General features: G+C 36.3%; 1 protein-coding gene across 4 annotated transcripts in view; it reads right to left on the minus strand.

Moving 5' to 3' along the window:
* MIPOL1 (mirror-image polydactyly 1) overlaps window positions 1-26,515 on the minus strand; it is a 324,740-nt gene that overhangs the window by 51,537 nt on the left and 246,688 nt on the right. For 3 of the 4 annotated variants that reach the window (XM_090270120.1, XM_090270123.1, XM_090270122.1), the window contains one exon: window positions 16,973-17,203. The exons of the other annotated variant lie outside the window; for it this stretch is intronic. In XM_090270120.1, coding sequence (XP_090126246.1) covers window positions 16,973-17,203 — 231 coding nt within the window. The remainder of the gene's footprint in view (window positions 1-16,972; window positions 17,204-26,515) is intronic. 4 annotated transcript variants of the gene reach the window in all.

Consider the following 26,515-nt stretch of genomic DNA (forward strand, 5'->3'; position numbering starts at 1 on the left):
GATTGATTGATTTTCTATTACAGTTGCCCCCAAGTTTTTTTGACATAACCCTATCAGTCTTTGAGTAATTTCTTGCTTTCTGGCACAAAAAGATTTTCTAGACTCTGTACTTCCCTTGCTACACTCCTGGCAGCTCTGGTGCCCTTTAATGGGAAATGTATTTAAAACTGAAAATTTGGACTTCCGGCCAAGATGGAGGCTTAGACGGACACGCTAGGTCTCCCTCTACAACTATAGAGGAATACAACTACTTCAAAACAAAGGATAACTAGAAATTCCAGAAAATAAAACTACACGGAAGTCCAACATATGAAGTTATAAACCAGCGGTGCCATTTGGGCAGGTAAGAGTTAAAGTGGGCAGTGCTGTTTGCGGTCGCACCCGGAGCGGCGGGCGGCGAGGAATCCCGGCTGCGCAAGCCCCTGGCGGTGCGAGACTCCGGCGCTGGGGAGAGCAGCCGCCGCATCGCCTTGAACAGTGAGGCCCAGGGGGGCGGGAGGACGATCCCGGTCTCCTAGCGGAATAACTGTGTGAATCCATCTTGGACCCCCGCCCCCAAAGAAAGCACCACAGGGCTGCGAAATAGGTCGCGGACAGGCAGGCGCCGGTCGCTAATTTGTGACGGGTACACAGGCACTGCCCCCGACAGCCGGCCCAAGAAAACAAAACGCATCTGTCAAAATGAGGCAGACAACTTTAGAAATACCGGTAACACAACTCACCAGGCAGCAGATAGAGAACCTGACAGATGAACAGATAAGAAACCTGTCAGAGGCTCAGTTCTGGGCCATTGTTATCAGGTGGCTTACAGAATTCACAAAAGAGCAGGAAAAAGATAAGAAAGAAGCGAAAAACTTTCATAACGAAAGGAACAAAACAGCATACGAGACAGAAGGAAAGGAAATAAAATCCAGAGTTCATTTCAATAAACTGGAATATGGAGAAGGAACAAGCAGTCAACCAATGCAGCGAGAGGAAATGGGAAGCAACAATGAAAGGATCAGAAACCTCTGGGACAGCTATAAAAGACCCAACATAAGAATCATTGGTTTGCCAGAGAATGAGGAAGATGAACTAGAACTTGAAAAATTGAGTGAAAATATAATAAAGGAGAACTTCCTAGACTTGGGGAAGGGAATAGACCTGCAGGTCCAGGAAGCAAGGAGAGTTCCCAAGAGACTGGACCCAGGGAGAACCACTCCAAGACACATTATAATCAAAATGTCAAAAATTAAAGATAAAGAGAGAATCTTAAAAGCAGCAAGAGAGAAGAAAAGAATTATGTACAAAGGGGTCCCAATTAGACTATCAGCTGACTTCTCAAGGGAAACCCTACAGGCAAGAAGAGACTGGCAAGAAATATTCAAAGTAATGAAAATCCAAAACCTACAACCACGAATACTCTATCCAGCGAAATTGTCATTCAGAATAGAAGGACAGAGAAAGTGTTTCCAGGACAAAATAAAACTGAAAGAGTTCATTAGATCCAAACCACTGTTATATGAGATGTTAAAGGGACTGGTTTAAAAAAAAAACAGAAGCTAGGGAGATGAAACAAAGGCAAACTAAATAGGCAACGAGAGTGGAAGAGGAACTGTGGGTACGGGAAGCATATTGGGGGGAGGTCAACAGGGAGGGGGAATGGGGAAAGGGAGGGAGATGATATAGGAATTGGGGATCAAGGTAGGAGGGAATGGAATAGACGGAGAGAGTTTGGGAGGAACTGTATGCACAACTAATGGACATAATCTAAAAGGGGGGGACAACTGGAGGGAGGGGGGCCACCGGGTGGAGGGGAGCAGAGGGAAGGGAAATTGGCACAAATGTAATAATTTAATCAATAAAACACATTAAATCTGAAAAAAAAAAAAAAAAAAAACTGAAAATTTGGGTGTTAGGTGTGTCCGCTGCTTCTAAGGTCTTTTCAATGGATAGAGCTAAGAAAAAATATACAGTTTTAAAACTATGAGTTCATACTGATAATTTCAATGCAAATTTAATGTTACAACTTATTTTCTCTAATGCCATTTATTTTACAATGAAAATATTGGCTCCTAATATTATTTACTTAATTGCTTAATCCAACAATGTACATAAAATAGTTTCAAAATATTAATAAACAGTAGTACAACTGAGTGTAAATACACTAAGCAAATTTTAAGATTTCTTTGCATTTCTTTTTGTCCTCAGAATATATGCCACTAATGATATATGTATAATCAAAGTCTGGTGATCAAAAGATACTTGAATTAATTACTTTCTCTTTATAAGTACCTTATCAATTTGATATAGTTAAATACATTTTTATTTGTATTCACTATTAGGGTTTGTTTTTTATATTTTATTTTACTTTAATTTCTTTTTTCTTTTTTTTCCCTGGAATAACATTGTTTTTATTCACCTTCATTTCCTTGTTTGGGAAAATATAATCTATTCCATCCAGGTGCACTATGTGGACCTTGCATATTCTTCCCTTCTCTAGGTTTCCTCAAGGACTCTAGTTTTTTCCCACATCCCAAAAGATAGGCATGTAAGAATTGGTGTCTAAATTGCCTGAGTGGGTGTGGCTATGAGTGGGCCCTGTGATAGGGCCCCTGTCCAGGGTTGGCTCAAATAGGCTCCTGTCACCTACAGCCCTTAACTGGAATAAGTAGGTTGGAAAGTAATCTTACCTGTTTTTATTTATTCCTTAACTTAAAAAAAAAGTGTGTATAGCTCATATTTATTTCAGTGTTTTATATTAGAAGTGTTGAGTGATGTTTTTGTGACCAAAAATAGGCCATAGGAACTTATCTCTTGGCTACATAAATTAGCCTTTGGCAAAATTTTGTCACAGTACTCAAGAACATATGATGTTAAGTGAGGATTTACTGTAATTTATGGCATCTCCCCTCCCTGCCCTGGTAGTCTCTAGGTCACTTTTTCCTCTTGTAGATCTTGAGTGCTAGCCTCAGGAAGATGGCCGGGGGCAAGGGCGATGAGTACTGCTCAATGAGACCCATAAGGTGGCTGTAACTGTCTTCCTCATGCTGCATAAACACAGCCTGCAGATTCTGCTCCTGATAGAGTGCCTTCACTCGGGCCACCTTCTCAGCCTCTTTCTGCCCATAATTCTCCTGCAAGAGCTGGTGATGTTCCGGAGAGGCCCGTTGTACACACTGAACCACCAACCGGCTGCATTTGTTGTCCTGGATGTCAGTGCTAATCTTGCCCGTCACACTGAAGTCCCCAAAGAGGTCAAGGTAATGATCCTGAATCTGAAAGAGCTCCACCATCTCCAGCAGAATCTTCTTGGCATTGGCATGTTCCTTCTCCCCGTCAATGCCCGCCAGTTCCACACACCAGGCCACAGTCATGGCCTGCTGGAGACTATCAGCATCCAGCTTTCTTGGTTCCACCAGATCCTGGAATGTTATCAGCACCGTCATACCCCGCTGGTACTTGCCTCCAATGACATTGTACTCCAGGACCTCCTTGAGCTGGGCAATAGCATCTCCTATTTCTGGGTGCCCCATGTCATCCTCAGTCAGGACCCTGACAATCTTGGAGAAGTGCTGGATGAAATTCTTCTTTTTTAGGTCATAAACATCCAATTTCTGGTCTCCATTCATTCTGAAGGAGGAGTAAAGTACTCTGTTGCTGGATGCCAGTTCTTGGCCCAGACTGTTGGCAGGGTATCTACTTTAATTTCTGAATACTTAAAACATGTACATGGTTCAAAAGTCAAACTATACAAAACAGCATAATCAGAAAAGTTACACTCCTATCCTATGCCTGCATCTATTTTTCATCTACCTCCAAGGGTGGCTGTTTTTTATTAGTTTCTGGTTTATCCTTCTTGGTCCTTTTATTCTTATTTCTCACATAAAAAATAGCATATTATAAGTCCTAGATTTTTTCAGTTAGCATAATGTCCTAAAGATCATTTAATATCAGTTTACAGGCATCTTCTTTTTTCTTTTTATATAAATGTATTCGGGTGACATTAGTTAATAAAATTATATAGGTTCTAAGGGCACAATTCTATGATACATTATCTGTATATTACATCATGTGCCTACCACCCAGAGACAAATCTTCTCCATCACCATACATTTGACCACGGTTACCCTTTACTACTCCCCACCCCCATTTCTCTCTGGTAACTACCATGCTGTTGTCTGTGTATATATATCTTCTTTAGTCTTTTTTTAAATGGTTGCCTGGTATTCCACTATGTGAATGTGCCATGCTTTATTCAACTACTCTCCTATGTATTTGGGTTGCTTCTGTTTGCTATTAGGTCTCTGAGGCTAAAACATTATTTTTCTCATTTACTATTTGTGATTCCAATGAAGTGAAAATAAGTTTTTATTTAAATGTATAAGTAGAAAATACTCTTCAGCCAATGGCTTATATTTCTAGAGCACATTACACTTTGCAGAGTACTTTTATGCACATGCAATCTATTTGAGCCTCACAACCATGCTTTGCAATAGATAGGGCAAGAACATCAGCTCTACCTTCCAGATGAGGAAACTGAGAAGAAACACATTTAATGACTTGTACACACCCAGTTTATGACAGTCCTGTTAGTTCACTGATATTTCTACTAGATACTAAGTTGCCTCTCTTTTAACTTTAATTCTAGCCTTTTAATTTATTATATTAGTGTTACTAGATGAAAGCATTTGGAATACAGACTTATTATATTTGCTTCATAAATCAAAATATAGTATTAGTAAATTATTTAAGTTCATATATTAAACTTATTTTGGATAATTAAGCTTAATATTTTGGGTTTAGCTCACAAATTTTACAAACTACAATGTACTAACCAAGTCTAATAATAAATTTATTCTGGAAAAATACACCACATTTAATTTAAAGATTCAGTTATGTAAGCATAACTAACAAGTTGAATACAGTGAAGTAGCTTTTAATGTATAAATAATTATTATGAATTTCTAAAATCTTAGCAAATCAAATGTAAAGTAACAAAAATGTAATTTTAAGACTGCATTAAAATTCAAAGCCTTCCTTTGTAGTAAATAATGTTTCTTTGCGTTCTCTAGAGAGGTAAGAAAAAGTTGTATTCCAAGTATAAACTATTTTGGCCTAAATTTTTAATTAGATTGACTCACCCTTGAGAATGTAAACAGATATTTATCCTATCAAGTGAGTTTCAAGAAAATGTTAAAGGATAACAACAAACATTTTAAATTGAGAGTTCTCAAATAGAAGTAATGAAATCAATGAGAGTAACTATAAACCCTAATTCTGGTCTCTTTTTCACAATGTAAACTGTTTTTCCATAAAACACAATTTGTACCTTTGTCATTTATTTTTGAAGATAAATGTCGTTTATTTTTCAAGTTGAAAAATAACAAAAAGACTTCAGACCCACATGTAAAAAGTACCCTTTTTTATCCTTTTCTGAGACATTGACCTGTATACTCATTTAAAAGTGAACACCACATCTTTACATTATTAAATCTTTGTTTTGATCTATTAGTATTCACCAAAGTACCATTTTATAAAACCTCACTATGAATAGACAAGGCTGGAGGTGACCATCTGCAGCTTTAGAGTCTGCTTTTGAATTGATGAAAAGAGCTTTGTGTTTTCATTGCCAAGTTTGATTCTTCCAGTCATTAAGCATTCCCCTCAGATCCCATCAATGAAGCTGTACTCTCTTACACCCATGTGTTAAATTCTCTTCTCCTCATGGTTTCCTTTGCCAGCTCTACTCAAGAATGACTATTGGGTCTTAGCCACATTCTTCTCACAGCTGTGTTAAAAAAGAGCATCAGAAAGTCTTCCTAAAACCCATATGTGTATCTGGTCAGTTCTCTGTCTTAGGGTCACATCACATTGTGGTGTGATTACACAGAGATTCATTCTTGTTCTTGAACTGTGCTACTCCTATCACTCTGGGAAAGATTAGGCCCTCCAGTTGTTAGTAGAGAACTTCTTGGAAGACTAATGCAAAATACACGTAGCTTAGAAGGCAGACTAGTTTAATTTAAGGAAGAAGATGTTTCAAAAATTTAAATATGTTTGTTATTTTACCATTATGTAGCTTGTCAAATGGCATGTGGTAACATAAAGAGAAATAACATATGCTTTCATATGCTTTGAAAATACTATTAAATGTGGCAAAGGAAAAAGTCAAATGATGATTATATTCCAAGAACTATTAGTTCGATTGGTATAGATGCTAAATTAATAAAATTATTAAGTTTAGTAAGTTCTAAAATATTGTTTACTATGTAATATTTAGAGTCTTATTTTTCACTTTTATCAGCCTTTCTACAGAAACACCAAACAAAGTAATTTATAGTAGTATAAGTATTTTTAAAATTTATACTTAGGTTAAGAACCAAAGGAAAAAACTTTTTCTCCTGAGTTGTTCAAGAAAAAGTAGATTTACAGTTGTAATAAAATACAAATAAATAATATGATAATTAACAATACAAGAAACTCTGTTTTGTGTGTTCACAACTGTAAACCTATTTTTACCCACCTGTGTATATAACAATAAAGAAGATGCATTTCATCTGTTACTATATACTACATTGTTACAGAATAATTTTTCTCTTTTAATGTAAATGATCAAGAATAAAGTTTACATATGGACAATGTTTATCATTTCACTATCAGATAAAGTTACTCTAAAATAAGCAAAAGATTCTTTCATTCTGTATTTATCAAGGGCCAAATGTGCGCATGGGCAAATCTCTGAACAAGTGGGGAGAAATAAACCCGGACTCTTAAAATCTAAGGGAAATTTGTATTTCAATTTGCTCTGGGATACAATTAAGCTTTTTTTCCCAATTATATTTTGAAAACACCACCACCTATATCTACTAAGAAAGTGTCCACCAGATTTCAGATGAGTATAGCAAGGGCTTAAAAATATAGACATTTCCTACATTAACACATAGATACATTATACCTAATTTTCTATGTGTTTAAGAATAGAGAAAGCAAAGGAAGAAGTTTTGAGTGAGTTCTTGGATATAATGAAGTTGAGAAACATCCAAGCAAAATGATGAAAACTTCTAAAAATCTAATTTCTACAATAGCTCCCTTTTTCTCTCTTACTACAACAGAAGTATTCTGTAGTATACTACTGTTACCTGTCCTAGGAAGTTCAAATCACCTACATCTTATTTTTATCAATTTGAAAACCATTCTCGGGTAAGATGGGTGAGTTCTCTTATATTCACAGAAGTGTCAAGGAGCTATGTAGCCTGTCAAGGGTTAAACAGTAAGAAGGATTTTAAATGGAGCTAAGAACAGAATCAAGGAAAAGGATACTTTGTTAGATCACATGGCCACTCTAAGAAAATTACATTTCATATATATGTGTGAAAATCACACCTCTGAGGTATAAGACCTCTTGTATTTTTTTAACCTGTCAAGTTGTAGTTAAAAAATGAACATCCTAAAAGTATACATAACCATCCTATAGATGAATCCTATAATTTCCCTAAAATAATAGGAACTCTATTTTTGACCTTTATACTGTAACACTGGGATTAATGAAAAACAATAAAAATTCCTGCACTGTATTTAGTTTTAAACCTAAACAGTACAGATTTCTCTCATATTAGTCTTTTGTTCTTTGTCTCTCCCTCCTCTCCATTATGCTCATGTGAAACATGTCTCATCTATATTAGAAGGCAGACATGTATACTAGCCCAATTCTAGATCATCTATTGAAAGTTTCTGATGAAGGAGATCAAATGTGAGATGCTATGTGGTAATTTAACTTTTAGTCCCTACCTTTATGATCTTTGTGATTCACTCCATAAGGTTAACTACAAAAGGGAATTTATCAGGGAAAGTGCTGATTCTTAGATTTAGAGAATCCCTTTTCTTCTTTAGCCTGGTTCCTTCACTTGCCACTGCATTGGAATTTCTCAAATGCTGGTTTAGGCTCCAGTTTTAATAATCCTACATTAATCCTTCCTTGGTAAAAAGAAATGAGTTAGACAATTAAAACTATGTTTCTTTTTCATGTCTAAGTCAGACATTTCCTGAAGCAAGGTATAAGCCAAAATTCTTTAGTTTTTATGAAGAAATGAATACTGTGTAATTACACGAGGTCTGTCCAGGAAGTATCCAGCCACCACGTATTATGAAAAATAGAGACTTTTATTAAAGAAGATGCAGATTACAAGAAACATTGTACATAGGACAATGATGCCTCAGTACCCTTCAAAGTAGGCATCTTTGGACCTGACACAGTTCTCCCAATCGCCATCAGCTGACCACTCATATTTTACTGAATCTCATCGATGGTCTGACATCTCTTCCCTTTCAAAAGTGATTTTAGCTTTGGGAAAAGCCAGAAGTCACAGGGTGCCAAGTCTGGGCTGTAGGGGGGCTGAGTCACCTGGGTGATTTGATGTTTCACCAAAAACTCTGCAGGAGATGTGATGCATGAGTGGGTGTGTTGTAGTAATGAAGCTGCCAATCACCAGTTGCCCACAGCTGTGGCCTTCTGAATCATTGACTAGTTTCCGCAGAAGCATGTTCAAGCTTAACACAAAATTTGATGCAGATTCACTGCTCTACTCGTTCAATCATTTTGATTGCGATGGCCACAGAGCATACACATTCACTCAATGGCATCTACCACTCCCACTGACTAGTACAGTGAAGTCGTCATTGTTCATGCATGCACATTCTAGTTCACTCTCCTCAACTGCCAGTTCACATCAATGTCATACAAACTGTTTCTGTTATATTAACAATGGTTGGACTTTTCCCAGACAGACTTCATATATCTATCAAACATGGTAGGTATCTCTATATAATAAAAGTAGCTGTAAAGAGACCCTCTTTATATACTCAATGGATGAGAAAGGTGACCCACTATACAAATATGTTATGGAATTAAATTTTTAATAAAATACATACTTATTTGATGGAGTACAAGACTTATATTTTCTAAGTCAAGTATATATTTAATTTAAAGACATGCATTATGACTTCTAAATCTAGAATATTAAATTCCTAAAAAGATATCTTTGTTCAAGAATAAAAATTAAGAATGTAAGATGTACATCTTACAATGACTGCTTAAGGGTCATCTAAGTCTATCTTCCATATATAAATGACAATAAAGCTAAATCTAATTAGATCTAAATTTAGAATATCTCCTAAAACTGATTGGGATATTAAGTTGTACATAAATTTCACAAGTCAATGAACTATTATTTGACTTATTATTTGCTGAAGTATGTTTTATATTTCACAGAGCTTTTAAATCTCAAACAATAATTTTTTTGAAGAACAATTTAAGAAGAGTTTTAAAATGTTTCATTTATTAGTGATACTAGAAACTTAAAGTCAACTTTCAACATTATATTAAATATTGATTTAAACCTTATGCTGTGTTGAGAATTTATGAAACTTATTCTTTGATTCAATCAACAAGTATTTCCAAAATGTTCAGACATGTCTAATATTTCTTTGCAACTTACAGTCCAACCAATATTTTGTAGGAATATTGCAGGTAAGGTTGGCAAGAAGCAGAGTAATTTTAATGAAAAGATAATGCAATTATAAAAAATTCATTGATAGCTTTCATATTAAACTATGTAAGAATATTTTAGCACAATTTTTTTTTTTTTTTTTTTTTTTTTTTTTATGGTTAACATCAGGTTCTGAAACCAGCAAGAAAACTAAAAAGTTTGGTGAAGTCTTTTGATGAAAATCATAGGCTTAAAAAAAAGAAAAGCAGGATTTTTTTCTTTTTTAAATCAAGCAACTGTGGAAATGCTCTGTTCCCCTTTCCTGTATGCAGAGCTATCTACCCTGTTTTATAATTCAACCTGCAAACAGATTAAGCAGCTGAGCTTGTGGAAAGTATGTTTGCTCTATGCTAAGAACCCGTGTGTGACACTATGGTGACTCCCCTGACACCTCAAAGAGAACTACAGACAGTTCTTACTCAGCAGTAGGGAAACCAGGCTGATCATTCACAACTTCTTTGTAACCTCAACTTGTACATAGAAATCAGTATTTGGCCAAAAGGCAGGAATGACATTTTTTCAGCTTTACATATTCTTCTTTTTTCTTTTTTCCTGTCAGTAACACTCAAAAATTGCAGTATGCGCCATATTTACTTATTTATTTTTTAAAGATTTTATTTATTTTTAGAGAGAGGTGAAGGGAGGAAGAAAGAGAGGGAGAGAAACATCAGAGTGAGAGAGAAACACTGACTAGTTGCCTCTTGCAGGCCTCCAACCAGGGACCCCGCCCACAGCCCAGCAACCTTTAGGTCCCAGGCTGGCACTCAATCCACTGAGCCACACCAGCCAGCGCAGTCTGCACTATATTTAAAAATAAAATATTTTATATTAATCTTTGATATTTCAATTAAGCAATTAAAAATTAGCAGAACACGTGCAACTTTTAAGTAGCTAATTTTTTAAAGGAAAGTTTTGAAAGAACAAAAATTTAGAGTGGATACATTTTTCTTGAAAATTTATTTTAAAGTTTACAATTTTTTCCTACATATTTTTGTCCTACTGTTCACTATATAGTTACAATTTATGAGGGAATTTGAATTGTATCAGTGTAATCCTGGCCCACAGTAAAGATGATATATGATAAAAGATATTTTATTGTAAAGCCCAGATCTTTGATAGATATTCTGACCTTATAAGTCAGCCTGTAAATACATTTATTTTAAGTAATAGGTGTCACTTAAGCATGTTAAGTATAGTAATATATATTTTAAAATTTCTTTGGAAAACTTTTGTTCTAGGCCACAGAAACCTATCTGTAAATAGAAGAATAGATAGAAAATAAAGACAGTATAAAGAACCATAGATTTTTAAATCTCCTGTGGTGATAAAAACATCAATTAATTAATTGGTGTGTCAGTGTTCTCCTTAATAAATGAGGATCAAGAATGGTCCTTGTCAGGGGGAAAGAAGGGGAAGGTCTAGTCAAGGAACTAATGTAAATGACCCATAGACATGGACAACAGGGTGAGGCTTGACTGTGGGAGAGGGGGTAGGTGTGTGGAGCAGGGGAGAGCAATAGGGGAAAGATGGGACACCTTTAATAGAACAACAATAAAAAATAGAAAAAAATAAAATAAAACAGTGAAATCATTATCAAGTGATCTAACTTGTGATCTAACAAGTGATCATCAATGAGACAAACTGATATGTTGTATATTCTTATTTGATGTTGTTGGGGAAGAAAAATATGATTTTTTAAATTTTAAAATAAGTTTTTCTGGCTGGTCTAACAGTCGAATTGGCATGAGAGAGAAAACAACTAAACTTATTGTGTATTGAGTAGGCCAAAAAGTTGGTTTGTTTTTTCTGGTAGATGGCTCTAGTAGCGCGTAGTTGTCTTCAATTTCATTCGAAACAATTTTGTTAGATTGTATTGTGACAGCTGTCATATCAGCATGCTTTTAAAAAACTTATCAAAATTGGTGGGTTTTGTGTAGCCATTTTAATATTGAATATAGAAGAAAATAAGCAATATTTCTGGCATATTATGCTTTATCCTTTCAAGAAAGGTAAAAACGCAACTGAAACACAAGTGCAGTGTATGCAGAAGGTGCTGTGACCGATGGACCACGTCAAAAGTGGTTTGCAAGGTTTCGTGTTGGAAATTTCTCACTGGATTATGTGCCATGGTCAGGTTAGACCAGTTGAAGTTGATAGCAATCAAATCATGACATTGAAAATAATCAACATTATACCTTGCAGGAGATAGCTGACATTCTCAGAATAATCAAATCATTAAAGCTATTGGTGAAAATGAAAAAGATGCCTTTTAATTTACAGAAAAATACTAAATGGACTTTTTGGCGAACCCAATATATGCATACAGTGGTTCCTTACGAATATGGGTCCCGAGGCTGAATTGGGTGGTCAGGGTTCATATGCTACCTTGAGCAAAGAAGAAAGGAGGGTTAGTAGTTTGAGACTTCAAAAGGCAAGAAGGCAATTCACAAAGAGATGAAAAAGCAAATGTTTGTTAAATAAATGTTTGCTGGGCCATCCTTAACAATGGGAAACAGAGAGGACTTTGATCAAATGGGTCTTACTAGGTGTCTCTCCCTAACACATAGTAGTTCATATTAAACTATAGTTATCTATGATAATATCTCACTTTCAAGGTAGATTCACTATCTAAATTGTTTTAGGCAGTTAGAGGGGATGTCAAAGATTTTTCTTGTGTTTTATTTCTTAAAAATGACCTGCTTAAAATAATCAATAACCCATAGAGGCATAAAAAAAGAATGGTCCTTGGAAAAACTACTAAAAGTTTTTCTTACAAAGTTCCTGTGCTCTTAACCTCCTCTTTAGTTCCTCTACCTCCACATAATTCTCCCAAGGAATGGCATCCAGGATCAGCAAAAGAGCAATCTAAAAGCTAAACAACAATGTGCTCTTCTTCCGTAGGTATATACATTTTTGAAGGGACATATAAAAGGAGAATAACCCAAGGGAATGGATTTATGCTGGTGTAACTTTAGGCTTTATAACATCTGGGCCAAGAAGCTATTTCTGAATAATGATATTGACATTCATTATATTTTACTCTATAAGTGACTATCTGCCTATAAGTATTGGTTGATTTATGGATGGTAATTGTGTACAAATTTTCTTTCCAGTAATACTTCTATAGGTTAAGAAATTTTTTTACTATGAATTAAAATAGAATGTATTTTTTAATCTTCATCCAAGAACATTTTTTCATTGATTTTAGAGTGAGAGAAATGGGTGGGGGAGAGAGAGACAGAGAGAAACATCAATGTAACAGAGAAACGCTGATCAGTTGCCTCTCGTAGAGTCCCCAATGAGGGATTGAACCTACAGCCTTTTGGTGTACGGGATGATGCTCCAGCCAAGTGAGCCACACTGACAAGGGCTAAAGTTAAATATAAATTTAAAATTCTACTATTTATAGAAATAGTATATGCTATTATTGAAGATTTCAGGCCTTTTCAATGTAATTAAACTTGATGGAAGTTGGTGGTCAGAACAAGAGTTAAAAGCTGATCACTAGGAAGTAATATATCCCAACTCTGAGGAGGGTGTAAGGAGAGGAGGTGCCAGTGACAGGAGGTCAGCATAAAGGGTCAGAGTTTCCTGTGAAATTGTTAAGCTCTGAATACTGGGTTGGCATAACAAATTTTTATCTAGAGCTTAAAGCAGATCATAGCACATCGTAAATTTTCAAGTGTATTCCTGACCCAACCTGCTTTTATTTTGTTATATCATTCCATTACACTATTAAATTGTTCTAGTTCATTTATTTAGAAGCATTTATGTAGTGCTTAAATTACAGCAGGCATCTGTATGAGTATTCACAGGAGGTGGGAATAAAAAGGTGAATACAACATTGTCCATGTCTTGGGAAAGCTCAGTGATGGGGGATTTTGCAGGGAGTGGAGTAGATAGGTAACAATCTAAATGATGATTACACATAGGTGATAAAGGTATGGACTGAGTACTGTGACCACAGCAAAGAATGAAAAACTAAGGAAAGATATTAGGGGTAACATTTAGACTGGACTTTGACAAGTAAAAATTTGGCTAGGTACCAAAGGGAGGAACATGTTCCAAGAAGAAGAAATAGCATGTGTAGAGACATTGTGGTAGGGGTAGTGGGAGGAAATGATACTAGGAAAATGGGAGAAGGCTAGTGACAGTCCTCATATGTCATGCTAACGTGTTTATACTTTAACTTGTAGGGAGGAAGAGCCTCTGAAATATTTTAAATAGGGAAGTAATATAACCTGATTTATGTTTTAGAAAAATCAACTCTGGTGGCAGCGAGGAAGATAAACTTGAGGCTACAGGCAGGTAAACTAGTTTATGATTATTTCAATAGTCTAGATGAGTGATGGTGAAGGCCGAAATAATGCAATCAACAGGTGAGGATGGGGTGGGGGGGATCAGGGGATACTTAAGCAGTACACGAAACAGGAATTGACAGCATGGTGAATGCAAACGGTAAGTAAGATTGAGGGAACAAGGACAGCACTGAAATTGCTAAAAACCATTAACTGAGGCAGGAAATACAGGAGAATGAGAAGGGCTTTATTTTCTGGGGAGTAATTTTCAATAAAAATACTATGACAGCACACAGAAGAGAGTGACAATTTTATAGGAGAAAACTTTGTAGAGAAGAGGAAATTGAAGTAGTTTTGCTAGTTTGATGTATATGATAATACTAATAATATAATTTATAGAATGCTTGTAATAAAGTAACTGGTACTGATGTAGGCATTTTACATGCTATCCAGTTTATTCCTCACATTAATCCTATCTGTGAAGCCAGTATTACTGTCTGAATTTTTTAACGGAGGAATCTTTCCTTCTACAGGTTAAGTAGTTCTCCCCCAATCTCACAGGAAATAAGTAGGAAAGTAGGGATTCAAACACAGGTCTGTCTGACTAGAACCGCAAAGCCTGTCTCGATTCTCTATGCTGCATTGAATCTCACAGGATGAGTAAGTTTCTTATTGGGGGAAAGAGTGAAAGTGTCCAAGCAGAGGGACCAACATACATAAAGGTATTCAGTCTTGAAAAGGCAGAGCCCTTCTGAAGCAGGAGAAAGTGCATTGTGGAGTAAGATGGTAAGAGAAGAAGGGACTGTGTCACAAGCATTGTTCTAAAAGCATTACAGGTATTATTTAATTCTTATAACTTTATGAGGTAGGAATATTATTATCCACATCAGAATAGTTTTGAAACAAATGTCAAAGTTCACATACCTATGAATTCTGAATCTGGAGCTTCAGCTTTTAAACCACTATGTTATATTGCTGAAGCTATATGACCATCTTTACTTATTTTTTACTGTGATTATATATTAGTTTTATATTAAAAATATAATTAGAAATGGGCCATTACATTTGACAGTTAGGAAATTACTGGCAATCTTAAGAACAACAATTCCAGTACAGGAGCTAGCCATAGTGTATTGAGTAACAGAGGAATATATGGGAATTAAAAAATTCAAGATAGTGAATATAGATCAGTTATTCAAGATATGTGGTTGTGATGGGGGAAATGGAAACGTGGACTTTTTAGCTTAAATTGTAATTATTACCTGGAATACTGGCATATTACCAAGGACCTTGAAAAATAATTGCTAATAATAGAAACTTAAGATTGGCTAGAGAACACTAATAACATCTAACAAAATCATATAAATTTGTTTCCTAGGTTATCCTCTTAAATTCAATAAAATAGGCTGATGTTCACATGAACTGCAATGAAGATATACTGACCAATTGAGGGTAATTAAAAATGGAATATAGTGGATTGAACGTGAAAAGGAAAGCCTGATAATATTTCATCCAAGTTTATTGCTAGAAAACAGAATAAAAGATTATACACTTATATTAAAATTTAACATTTAACTCTTGTAAATGACCTAACAGTTGCACTTAAACTCTGTCCATGAATTAGTGCCATTCCCTTAGAAAGTTCTGATCTGTGTGGTTAACTGTAAAGAATAAGAATAACATGGTGTGTTTTTCAAAAGGTTAAACTTGTTCTATTTAAAGCATTATCTGAGATGATATTTCTACTTCTTGATGTACAAGTTATTTCTTTTACAAAATGATGATGATAGTTAATAAGATCTAAAAAATAAAAGGTTTATATGATAACATTTCCAAAGATATTTTTAGAAATCTAATTGCTCTCTGGGAAACACTTGTAGGCAATTTTAGCTACGTAAAGAAATTTAAAAATTACATATAAATACATAAAAGTGTAAAAATAATTACACTTGAAATTTGTAATTATTTTTACACTTTAAACAAACAGAGCTATGTCAGATCCTGTGAAAAGTTACTGATTTATATTTTATATTAAAATAACATCTACCTATATATGTTGGTGTTCTTAGAATATTAATGTACATTGTAAATAACTGATACATTTCTGACTGAGTATAAACCTAATCTTTAAACCTACAAAATATACAATACCATAAATCACAAATTTCAAGGCACATTGATAGTACAGATTAATAAGCATAATTCCTAATATGTCTTAAAATGGTCTTGACTACAGATTCACCTGACCTTGGTCTATTACTCAATATTAGGGATGTTGGGAAAATGATTGAGATGACTTATTTTTCAAATAAAAAGTGGTGAGAAATAAGAAAGTTTGAAGTTAGCACTACTTCTTCATACCATGAAACTAAAAAAAGAAATTGTTTAGGAAAAAGGTTTGTCTTAAAAACAAAAGGCAATTAGGTATGGGAACGATGTAATGCTATTAACAATACATAAAGAAGGGCTCAATTAATATGACAGCTTCTATTATATTAAATCTGCCTTAGAAAATTCAGCTACAATGTTCAAGTACCATAGATTAAGAAGTGACTTATTTGTCTGATAAATTATTAACATTTTGATGGTTATCATAAAGACTGACTTATTATGCAGCTTTATTTAAATTTTAATAAAAATGCAAATATCATTGAAAATAAATATAATTATGCACTGTGGAAAGATGTATGGAATACTTCAGAAAAACAATACATGACAATTAATTACACTGTACCTTAGTCTATGTGCCTAGAGGTCTCAGATTATAAGACTACAGATGGTCTGAATTCAAGCAGAGTTATTGTGAAGCTAAATGAGTCAACTTGTTAACCTGACTGTCTCTTCCCCTCACTAATAAACTTTATTAGTTATGAAATGATTTTAAGAGTATGGCTTCCATGATGAAGATCAGATATCAAATAAAAATGGTTTGCCCTACACAGTAACCATGACTCCCAAGTTAAATAGTTTTGGATTCCAAATATAGATATGATAGGCAGTCTAAAAAAGTTCATTTGGCACAATGAATTTTTGTCTTAAACTATTATGAGCAGCATGAGTAATAAGTAATATATTACTTTGTTGCTAAAAGAAAGTGATTTTGCTTTGTTTCATACTTTTGAAATCATGCAAGATCATTTCACTCACTTCTGAACTTTGTCATTGGCCGCCTGGGAGGCCTCTACTGCGTGCTGAAGCTCCAATTCCATGTTTGCCCGGTCTGCCAGAGCCTGCTGTAGTTGGGTGGCCAGTTCCTCGTTTTGTTGCTGAGTGATGGAAACAATGTTCTCTCTACTCTTTAAAGCTTCTTCATAGGTACTAAGGGTATGGTTAAACTGATCCTTCAGATTTTCTTCTTGGGATAATGATTTGTGTAAACTGAGAAAAATACAAAAATAAATAATTTAAACATAAATATGTAGGCTGGCTGACCAATAAGTCATTTAACAAGAATCTCTGGTTAGAAATATACATTTCTAAAAAAATCAATAAAGACATATTTAGATAAGTAAATGAAAATAATTTTTACCTCACAATATTATACATGATAATTATTCCATTTCTCTGCTTCTCGGCTGAAAGCTACCCAGATGAATGATTATCTGTGCTACCAAGGCATATAAAAAGATGCTGTAAAATGTTAACTGAATTATATCAGTGTAAATATTACATTCAATTTTCTTTAAAAGGAATAGTAGAAAATTGAATAAAAGTATCTCTAGGTAAATAAAAATATAATAAGCTGACTGCAGAGAAATGAGAAGTAAGAGAATGGGTATCCCCAGTTTAGGAGATCATGGTCTATTCAGCTGAGCACTTAAGTGAGAATGAATGAGGTTTGTACAAATATCAATCAGCCTAATACAAAGTATTTTCTACTTGTCATAGTTGAGATATAAATAAAGTTAAAATCACTAGTCAAACTGCACAGAATTAATATGTTTTCAGATATATTTTCTTTTTGTTAATTAATCTTATACCAAATACATACATCCATTATGTTATACAGAGAAATAGCATTAAGACTGAATGCAGAAGAAAGTGCAGAGAAATAGAATCCTAAAATGCTAAAGGTCAAATCTTTGATATGTCATTACACCTACCACCTGAAATTATTTTGAAATGGCACCAAGCACCTCACACAATTAAATAAAGACATTTTGAAAATATAAATATTTAATAAGGGAAATTTAAAATCCACACAGCAGATGTTCTTTTTTTATTAAATAAAATCATTTCAGTATATGCATACAGAAGAAACATCGACAGGAGACTTAAAGTAAAACAACCTAACTATATAATACAGATTGATAATGTGAAAGAAAGTAATATAGTTCTTGGAGCTGCAAAGAGGCAGTCAGGGAACTTCAGCACTGGCTGAGTATCTAGTCTGACAGTTTATTTAAAACTGTTGAAACTAAAGTGATTATAAATTTCTTCATTTTTGTTTAAGTAACCTATGAGCCTCTCCAGTGTGCTCACTTAAGAAGTGAGAAGGACTTGAAACAGGCACAGTTAGCATTCCACAGTTAGGATTCAAATTAAGTCTAAAGAAGAAAGCCTGCTGCTCAACTGTGGCCGATCAATTACTATACATAAAATAAAAATGATGTGCAGTGCCATATCTATAGAGTGTAAAAAACTATCTTTATAGTGTTCACTTTATTTATCTCTTATTTCATTTCTTCTCAGTTCTATCAACCCACATATCTGAAGACACCTGTCTCTTGTCCATTTTCCTATTCTATATCCATTCATGCTTTCTGCATCCTTCCCACTCCAACTTCAGTTTCCTTTAACCCACTCTCTTTGTCTGTTTGAAAGATCCAAGAAAGAAGTTAAAAACAAACAAAACAAAAAATCTTTAAAAAGACAGGTCTGTTTAGATTTTTACCTTTAAGACATTATTGCTCATATTTTATTGTTAATTATATTTTAAATTGCATAAACTGCACAAATTTAAAGTATTTAGCTTAATAAAATGTAAAGAATAAAACACAGAATGAACCCAAGAGAAGGCTCCCAGTGTTCCCTCCCAGTTGATTCCCCTTCCCCATGTAACCACCAGGCCAGCCTCTATGAAGATTAGTGTTGCCTGTTTCTGAACTTTTTGTCCGTTTTTTTTTTTTTTTTTTTTTTGCTTAGCACAAGGTTTATGAGATTCTTCCTCTTGTTGCATGTAGTTTGGTATTTTTTATTGCAATGAAGTATTCTGTTACATAAATATCCCACAACTTATTTAACCATTTCACTATTTTGCTTTTTATATTCTTGTATGTGTTTTCACGCACCTAAGTACTCATTCCCCCCCCCACTTCATTGAGACATAATTGATATTAAATACTCATTTCTAGAAAAGAATTTATCCATAGGATGTATGTACATTTAGATTTAGTAGATGTTGCATACAGTTTCCCAAAGAAGTCATACTGATTTACACTCCCGTCGGCAATGCAGGGGAGTTGTAGTTGTTCAAACACGCTCCCTTAGTGTGGGACTGCCAGTCCTTTTAACTCCAGCCTTCTATAGGGGAGTAGTGATATTTTGTTCTCTTAAGGTTGTCTTCCGATGGATGTAATTTCTTAATTTTAATGAAGTCCAAGTTATCATTGTTTCTTTAATGGCAGTGCTTTTTGTGTCCTATTTAAAAAATCTTACCCTACTCCATTCCTTTATATTTTAATCTTATATACATGACCTGACCTTAAACATATTCTTTATATATTATTAATATTTTTAATAAGACTTTAAAATATTCTTAGTTAGGACTTCATATGATTTCACTTAAAACTCACTGTCTTAGTTTGGGAATTCTGCATTTGTCTACGATATTTAAAACACTATTCAGTATATACCAACCAATTAAATGTTAAGAATCAATAATTAAGTGTTTAAAATCTAATCATTAAGATTATGGTATCTGACTTCATTCCCTAATTGTTCATAATGTCCTAGTCTTCTACCATTTAATCTTATTTTGGGGGAAAATTTATACCTGATTTTTATTTTTCTCTCACATGAACCTGTGACTTTAATGCTCAAAAGCTAATCAGCTCTGGCTGGTGTGGCTCAGTGGACCGAGTACCAGCCTGCAAACCAAGGGGTTACTGGTTTGATTCCCAGTCAGGGCATATGCCTGGGTTGCAGGCCAGGTGTGAGAGGCAACCACATGTTGATGTTTCTCTCCTTCTCTTTCTCCCTCTCTCCCCTCTCTCTAAAAATAAATAAATAAAATATTTCTTAAAAAGAAAACCATTTATTTATTTATTTATTTATTTTATTTATTTATTTTTTGGTTTTTCAATTACAGTTGTCCCCTTTTCTTCCAATTTCTCTCCCACACCCTTTCCCGCAATCATATCCCTCCCCATTGTCCATATCCATGAGTCATTTATATATGTTCTTTGACTAAACCCTTCCCTTACTTATCCCCCTTCTCTCCCTCCCCCCCTCCCCCCTATTGACTGCTATTCTGCTCTTTGTTCTATTTAGATCTTTTGTTTGTGTTGTTTTTTAGTTTCCTGTATTAGGTGATATCATATGGTATTTTTCTTTCTTTGCCTGGCTTATTTCACTAAGCAAAATTCTTTCTAGTTCCATCCATGTTGTTGCAAATGGCAGGAGTTCCTTCTTTCTTTCTGCTACATAGTATTCCATTGTGTAAATGTACCACAGTTTTTTGATCCACTCATCTACAGATGGGCACTTAGGTTGCTTCCAGCACTTGGCTATTGTAAACAGGGCTGCAATGAACATAGGGGTGCATAAGTTCTTCTGAATTGGTGTTTTAAGATACTTTGGGTATAATCCTAGTAGTGGAGTCGCTGGTTCAAAAGGCAGTTCCATTTTTAATCTTTTGAGGTAATTCCATACTGTTCTCCATAGTGGACGCACCAGTCTGCATTCCCACCAACAGTGCAGTAGGGTTCCCGTTTCTCCACATCCTCGCCAGCACTTGTTGCTTGTTGATTTGTTGATGATGGCCATTCTGACTGGTGTAAAGTGGTATCTCATTGTGGTTTTTATTTGCATCTCCCTGATGGCTAATGATGTTGAACATTTTTTCATGTGTCTATGGACCTTCTGTATGTCCTCTTCGGAGAAGTGTTTGTTCAGGTCCTTTGCCCATTTTTTAATTGGTTTGTTTGTTTTCTTGATGTTGAGTCGTATAAGCTCTTTATATATTTTGGAAATCAGTCCCCTGTCTGTGATGTCATTGGCAAATATGTCTTCCCATATGGTTGGTTTCCTTTTCATCTTGCTGATGTTTTCTTTTGCTGAGCAGAAACTCTTTAGTTTGATGTAATCCCATTTATTTATTTTTTCCTTTATTTCTTTTGCTTTAGGAGATGTATCCGTGAAGAAATTGTTACGTGAGATATCTGATATTTTCTTGCCTATGTTTTCCTCTAGGATTAAAAAAGATAATCATTTAAAATGCCCTGGAAATCTTTAATATTTTTTGAAGCCTCACCCAAGAATATTTTTTATTGAATTTTAGAGAGAGAAAATGGGGGGCAAGAAAGAGAAACATCGATGTAAGAAAGAAATATCGATCAGTTGCCTTCTGTACATGCCCAACCAGGGACTGAACTCATAATATAGGCATATGTCTTGACAAGAGAGGGAACTTGCAACCTTTGGTGTAGGGGATGACCAGCTGAGCCACCCAGCCAAAGCTGCCTTGGAAACCTCTATTTTTTAAATATATTTTTTATTTTATCTTTAAAATATGTTTTATTGATGATGCTGTTACAGTTGTCCCAATTTCTTTTCCCTTTGTTCCCCTCCACCCAGTGACCCCTTCCCTCCAGTAGTCCCCCACCCTTAGTCCATGCCCATAGGGTGTGCATATAGTTCTTCTCAACATCTTCCTGTCTACTCCACTCCCTCCTACTATGCTTCTTCATTCCTGCACCAGCTCCCTCCCTTTCCTCCCTTCCCCCTCTCCACTGACCTCCCCCCTGTATGTTCCCCATGCCTGTAATTCTTTTCCCACTCTCGTTGCCTACTTAGTTTGCCTTTGTTTAGATGCCCTAGCTTCTGTTGTTGGTTGTTGTGATACAGTTTTCATTTTAATGTTCATTATTTTGATCCTCCTTCTCCTAAACAAGTCCCTTTAAGATTTCATGTAACAGTGGTTTGGATCTGAGGAACTCCTTCAGTTTTACTTTGCCCTGGAAATGCTTTCTCTGCCCTTATATTCTGAATGACAGCTTCACTGGATAGAGTAATCATGGCTTTAGGTTTTTGCTTTTGTTATGTACTTTGAATATTTCTTACCAGTCCCTTCTTGCCTGCAAGTCTCCTTTGAGAAATCAGCTGAGAGTCTTATTGGGACCCCTTTGTATGTAATTCTCTTCTTCTCTCTTGCTGCTTTTCAGATTCTCTCTTTATCCTTAATTCTTGTCATTTTGATTATAATATGTCTTGGTGTGGTCCTCGCTGGGTCCAGTTCTTTTTTTAACTCTGTGCTTCCTGGACCTGTAATTCCATCTCCTTCCCCAAGTTAGGGAAGTTCTGTTTCATTATTTTTTCACATAATTTTTCAATTTCTAGTTCTTCTTCTTTACCTTCTGGCAACCCTGTGATTCAGATGTTGGCCCATTTATAGCTGTCCCAGAGGTTTGTGAGCCTCTCCTCATTTCCTCACTTTCTGTTTCCTCTTTCTGCACTGGTTGACTGTTTGTTCCTTCCCTATGTTCCAATTTGTTGATTTGATCCCTGGTTTTCCTTCCTCACCACTAGTTTTGTATGTGTTTTCTTCATTTCAGCAGGGCTAGCCTTCATTCCTTCCCTGTCTTGTTTAAGATCTGCTGTTAGTTCTGTAAGCTGTCTTATAAGTATAGCTCTGAACTGAGCCTCAGAAAGATTATCTGCTGGTCCGATAGAACATATATTTGCTGTCTGGTCAGCTGCGTGATTGAGATCTCTATCATTATCCCTGCCATCCTGGTAGTTTTTTGCTTTCTGGGTAAGGCTGTGACACCTCCTACACTATAGGGTATGGAGCCTCATGCACTCGTCACTGCCGGGCAACCCTTCTCACCACACTGTGGCACTTTGTGTGGGGGCTGGGGTCCAAGATGGATTCCTGCCATTCACTCCCCGCTGAGAGACCGGGAGCCTCCTCCTCCATCCTCATGCCCTCCGGCCCTCACAGTCCGAGGCAATGGGGGTCTGCCTTCCCTGGTGTTGGAACTGCAAGCTGACGGGTTTGGTCTACAGCCAGGGGTGCTCCCCAGGTGCTTCTCGCCTCCCCTTAAATACGGTGTCTGTGTTTACCACCATCCCATCGCAGCTGCCACTGCCAGCAAAGCTTGACCTCTCCATCCCGGCTTCATCCCTCCTCCCCATCTGGACGAGCACCACTTATTTATAATTTCATACATTGGACTTCCATGTAGCTTTATTTTCTGGAACTTTTGGTTATTTCTGGTTTCGCAGTAGTTGTAGCTCTTCTTAGTGTGGAGGGAGATGGAGTGTGTCAGTCTAGGCCTCCATCTTGGCTGGAAGTCTCAGCTGACAGTCTTTGCCTTGGAAACCTTTAAATTCCCATCAAGACTTTTACAAATATGAGACTTCCAACCAAGATGGAGGCCTAGAACGACACACTCCATCTCCCTCCACAACTAAGAAGGACTACAACTACCGCAAAACCAGCAATAACCAGAAGTTCCAGAAAATAAATGGAAGTCTAACATATGAAGTTATAAAGAAGTGGTGCTCATCAGGACAGGTAGGAGGGGCGAAGCCGGGGAGGAGAGGTCAAGTTGTGCTGGCAGTGGCAGCAGCAGTGACGACAGCCAGACAGCAGTAATCACAGACACCCATATTTAAGGGGAGGTGAGAAGCACCTGGGGAGCACCCCTGGCTGCAGACCAGACCCATCAACTTGCGATTCCAAAGTCGGAGAAGGCAGACCCCTACTGCCTTGGATTGTGAGGCCCCGAGGTGGTGGGGATGAAGGAGGAGGCTCCTGGTCTCTCAGTGGAGATTGAACAATACGAATCCATCTTGGACCCCTACCCCCACAGAAAACGCCCAGTTGTGATGAGTACACAGGGCTCCGCCCCCTATAATGTAGGAGATGTGACAGCCCCACCCAGGAAGCAAAGGTGAACACAAAACTGTTCAGGATGGCAAAGATCATGATAGAGATCCCAGTGACGCAGCTGACCAGACAGTAAATTTGTAATCTAACTAAGCAGCAGATAGGAAATCTTTCTGAGGCACAGTTCAGAGCTTACAGACCTAACAGCATATCTTAAGCAAGACAGGGAAGGAATGAAGGCTAGTCCTGCTGAAATGAACAGAAACACATACAAAACTAGTGGTGAGGGCAAGAAAACCAGGGATCAAATCAACAAATCGGGACATAGGGAAGGAACAACAGTCAACGAGTACAGGGAACTAGAAATGAGGAAAATGAGGAGAAGCTCATAAACTTATTGGACAGCTATAAGCGGGCAAACATCTGAATCATAGGGTTGCCAGAAGGTGAAGTAGAAGAACTAGAAATTGAAAAATTATGTGAAAAAACAATGAAGCAGAACTTCCCTAACTTGGGGAAGGAAATAGAGTTACAGGTCCAGGAAGCACAGAGAGTTCCAAAAAAAACTGGAACCAGGGAGAACCACACCAAGACATATTATAATCAAAATGACAAGAATTAAGGATAAAGAGAGAATCTGAAAAGCAGCAAGAGAGAAGAAGAGAATTACATACAAAGGGGTCCCAATAAGACTCTCAGCTGATTTCTCAAAGGAGATTTGCAGGCAAGAAGGGACTGGCAAGAAATATTCAAAGTAATGAAAAGCAAAAACCTACAACCACGGTTACTGTATCCAGCAAAGCTGTCATTCAGGATAGAAGCGCAGAGAAAGTGCTTCCAGGACAAAGTAAAACTGAAGGAGTTCCTCAGATCCAAACCACTGTTATGTGAAATGTTAAAGGGACGTGTTTAGGAGAAGAGAATCAAAACTATGAACATTAAAATGAAAACTATCACAACAACCAACAACAGAAGCTAGGGAATCTAAACAAAGGCAAACTAAGTAGGCAACGAGAGTGGGAAAAGAATTACAGGCATGGGGAACATACAGGGGGGAGGTCAGTGGAGAGGGGGAAGGGAGGAAAGGGAGGGAGCTGGTGCAGGAATGAAGAAGCATAGTAGGAGGGAGTGGAGTAGACAGGAAGATGTTGAGAAGAACTATATGCACAACCAATGGGCATGGACTAAGGGGGGGAGGACAATTGGAGGGAAGGATGTCATTGGGGGGAGGGGAACAAAGGGAAAAGAAATTGGGACAACTGTAACAGCATAATCAATAAAGCATATTAAAAAAAAAAAGACTTTCACAAATAGCAGTAGCTGAAGTAATCTTTTATTTATGTTAATTTTTTATTTTTAAGAGTTTATTTCTTTTAAGAGAGAGGGAAGGGAGAGAAAAAGATAGAGGGAGGAACATCAATGTGTGCTTGCCTCTCATGTGCCCCTAAGTGGGGTCCTGGCCTATAACCCAGACATGTAATCTGACTGGGAATCAAACCGGTGACCCTTTGGTTCGCAGGCTGGTGCTCAATCTACTGAGCACACCAGCAAGAGTGGAGTAATCTTTTAAAAGATAAATTAGATAATGCCACTTAAAATCCTGCAATAGCATCTTATTGCACTCAGAATAAATCTCTAAAAATGATACAACAAATTACATAGTTTAACTTACTAAACCTCACAACCAATGAGAAGTCCTGTGAATATATATATATATATATATATATATATATATATATATATTTTACTCATGCAGAAAATGAAACATAGAGAATCAAGTAATTTAATTAAATTCACATACCTAGCAAAGAGAGCATCTTAACCCACAGTCTTTGTCCTTGGGCTGGAACACTCATCTCTACTTGCCATGAGCTATAAAGCCCTGTGTCACCTGTACTACTCACCTTTTAGTCAGACATTACATTTCTCAAGTGCATTAAGCTTTTTCCTGCTTGTTTGGAAAGCCTCTCCCTCCTCTATCTGACAAATGAGGTCTCAGCACAAATACTGCATTCTCAGATAAACCTTCAGGTGTTCCCTCTCTGTTATTCTGTCTCATTAACCCTAACCTTTTCCTTCCTAGAGCTTATAATAATTTGCCCTGCCTGGTGTGGCTTGGTTGGTTGGAACGTCGTCCTGTGCACCACAAGGTTGGGGGTGGTTCCATTCCCAGTCAAGGCACATACCTCCCTTTCTTTCTCCTCTTCCCTTTTCCTAAAATTAATAAACATATTTTTTAAAGAAGAACTTATAATAATTTGTATTTTTTTTCAGTTTCAGCTTGTGACTTACTTCCCAATTCCAACATATTAATATTCATTTACATAGGGCAATTTTATTTTATGGAAACACTTGTTCCTTGAGAACTCACTAAATCAGAATGTTTGTAACTCTAAAGAAATTTTCTTATAGGAATAAGGTGAGGCACAGGACATATATTCTTAGCATACACCAATCTATAACCACTGAAACACATTTTTGTTTTAGTGTTGCTTTTTCCCTCAGTTTTCTTCCCTAAATTGATTACAGGGCCACACTGTTCAGCTTTTTTCACAGAGTAATATTATTTAACTTCCTTTCAAAGTCGTTGATCTTCAGGTGCATTCTTAGCACGATAGAAGCATTCAAATTATTGG

Source organism: Furipterus horrens, unplaced genomic scaffold (assembly GCF_987537825.1).
Source record: "Furipterus horrens unplaced genomic scaffold, mFurHor1.1.pri manual_scaffold_3, whole genome shotgun sequence".
Classification (NCBI taxonomy): domain Eukaryota; kingdom Metazoa; phylum Chordata; class Mammalia; order Chiroptera; family Furipteridae; genus Furipterus; species Furipterus horrens.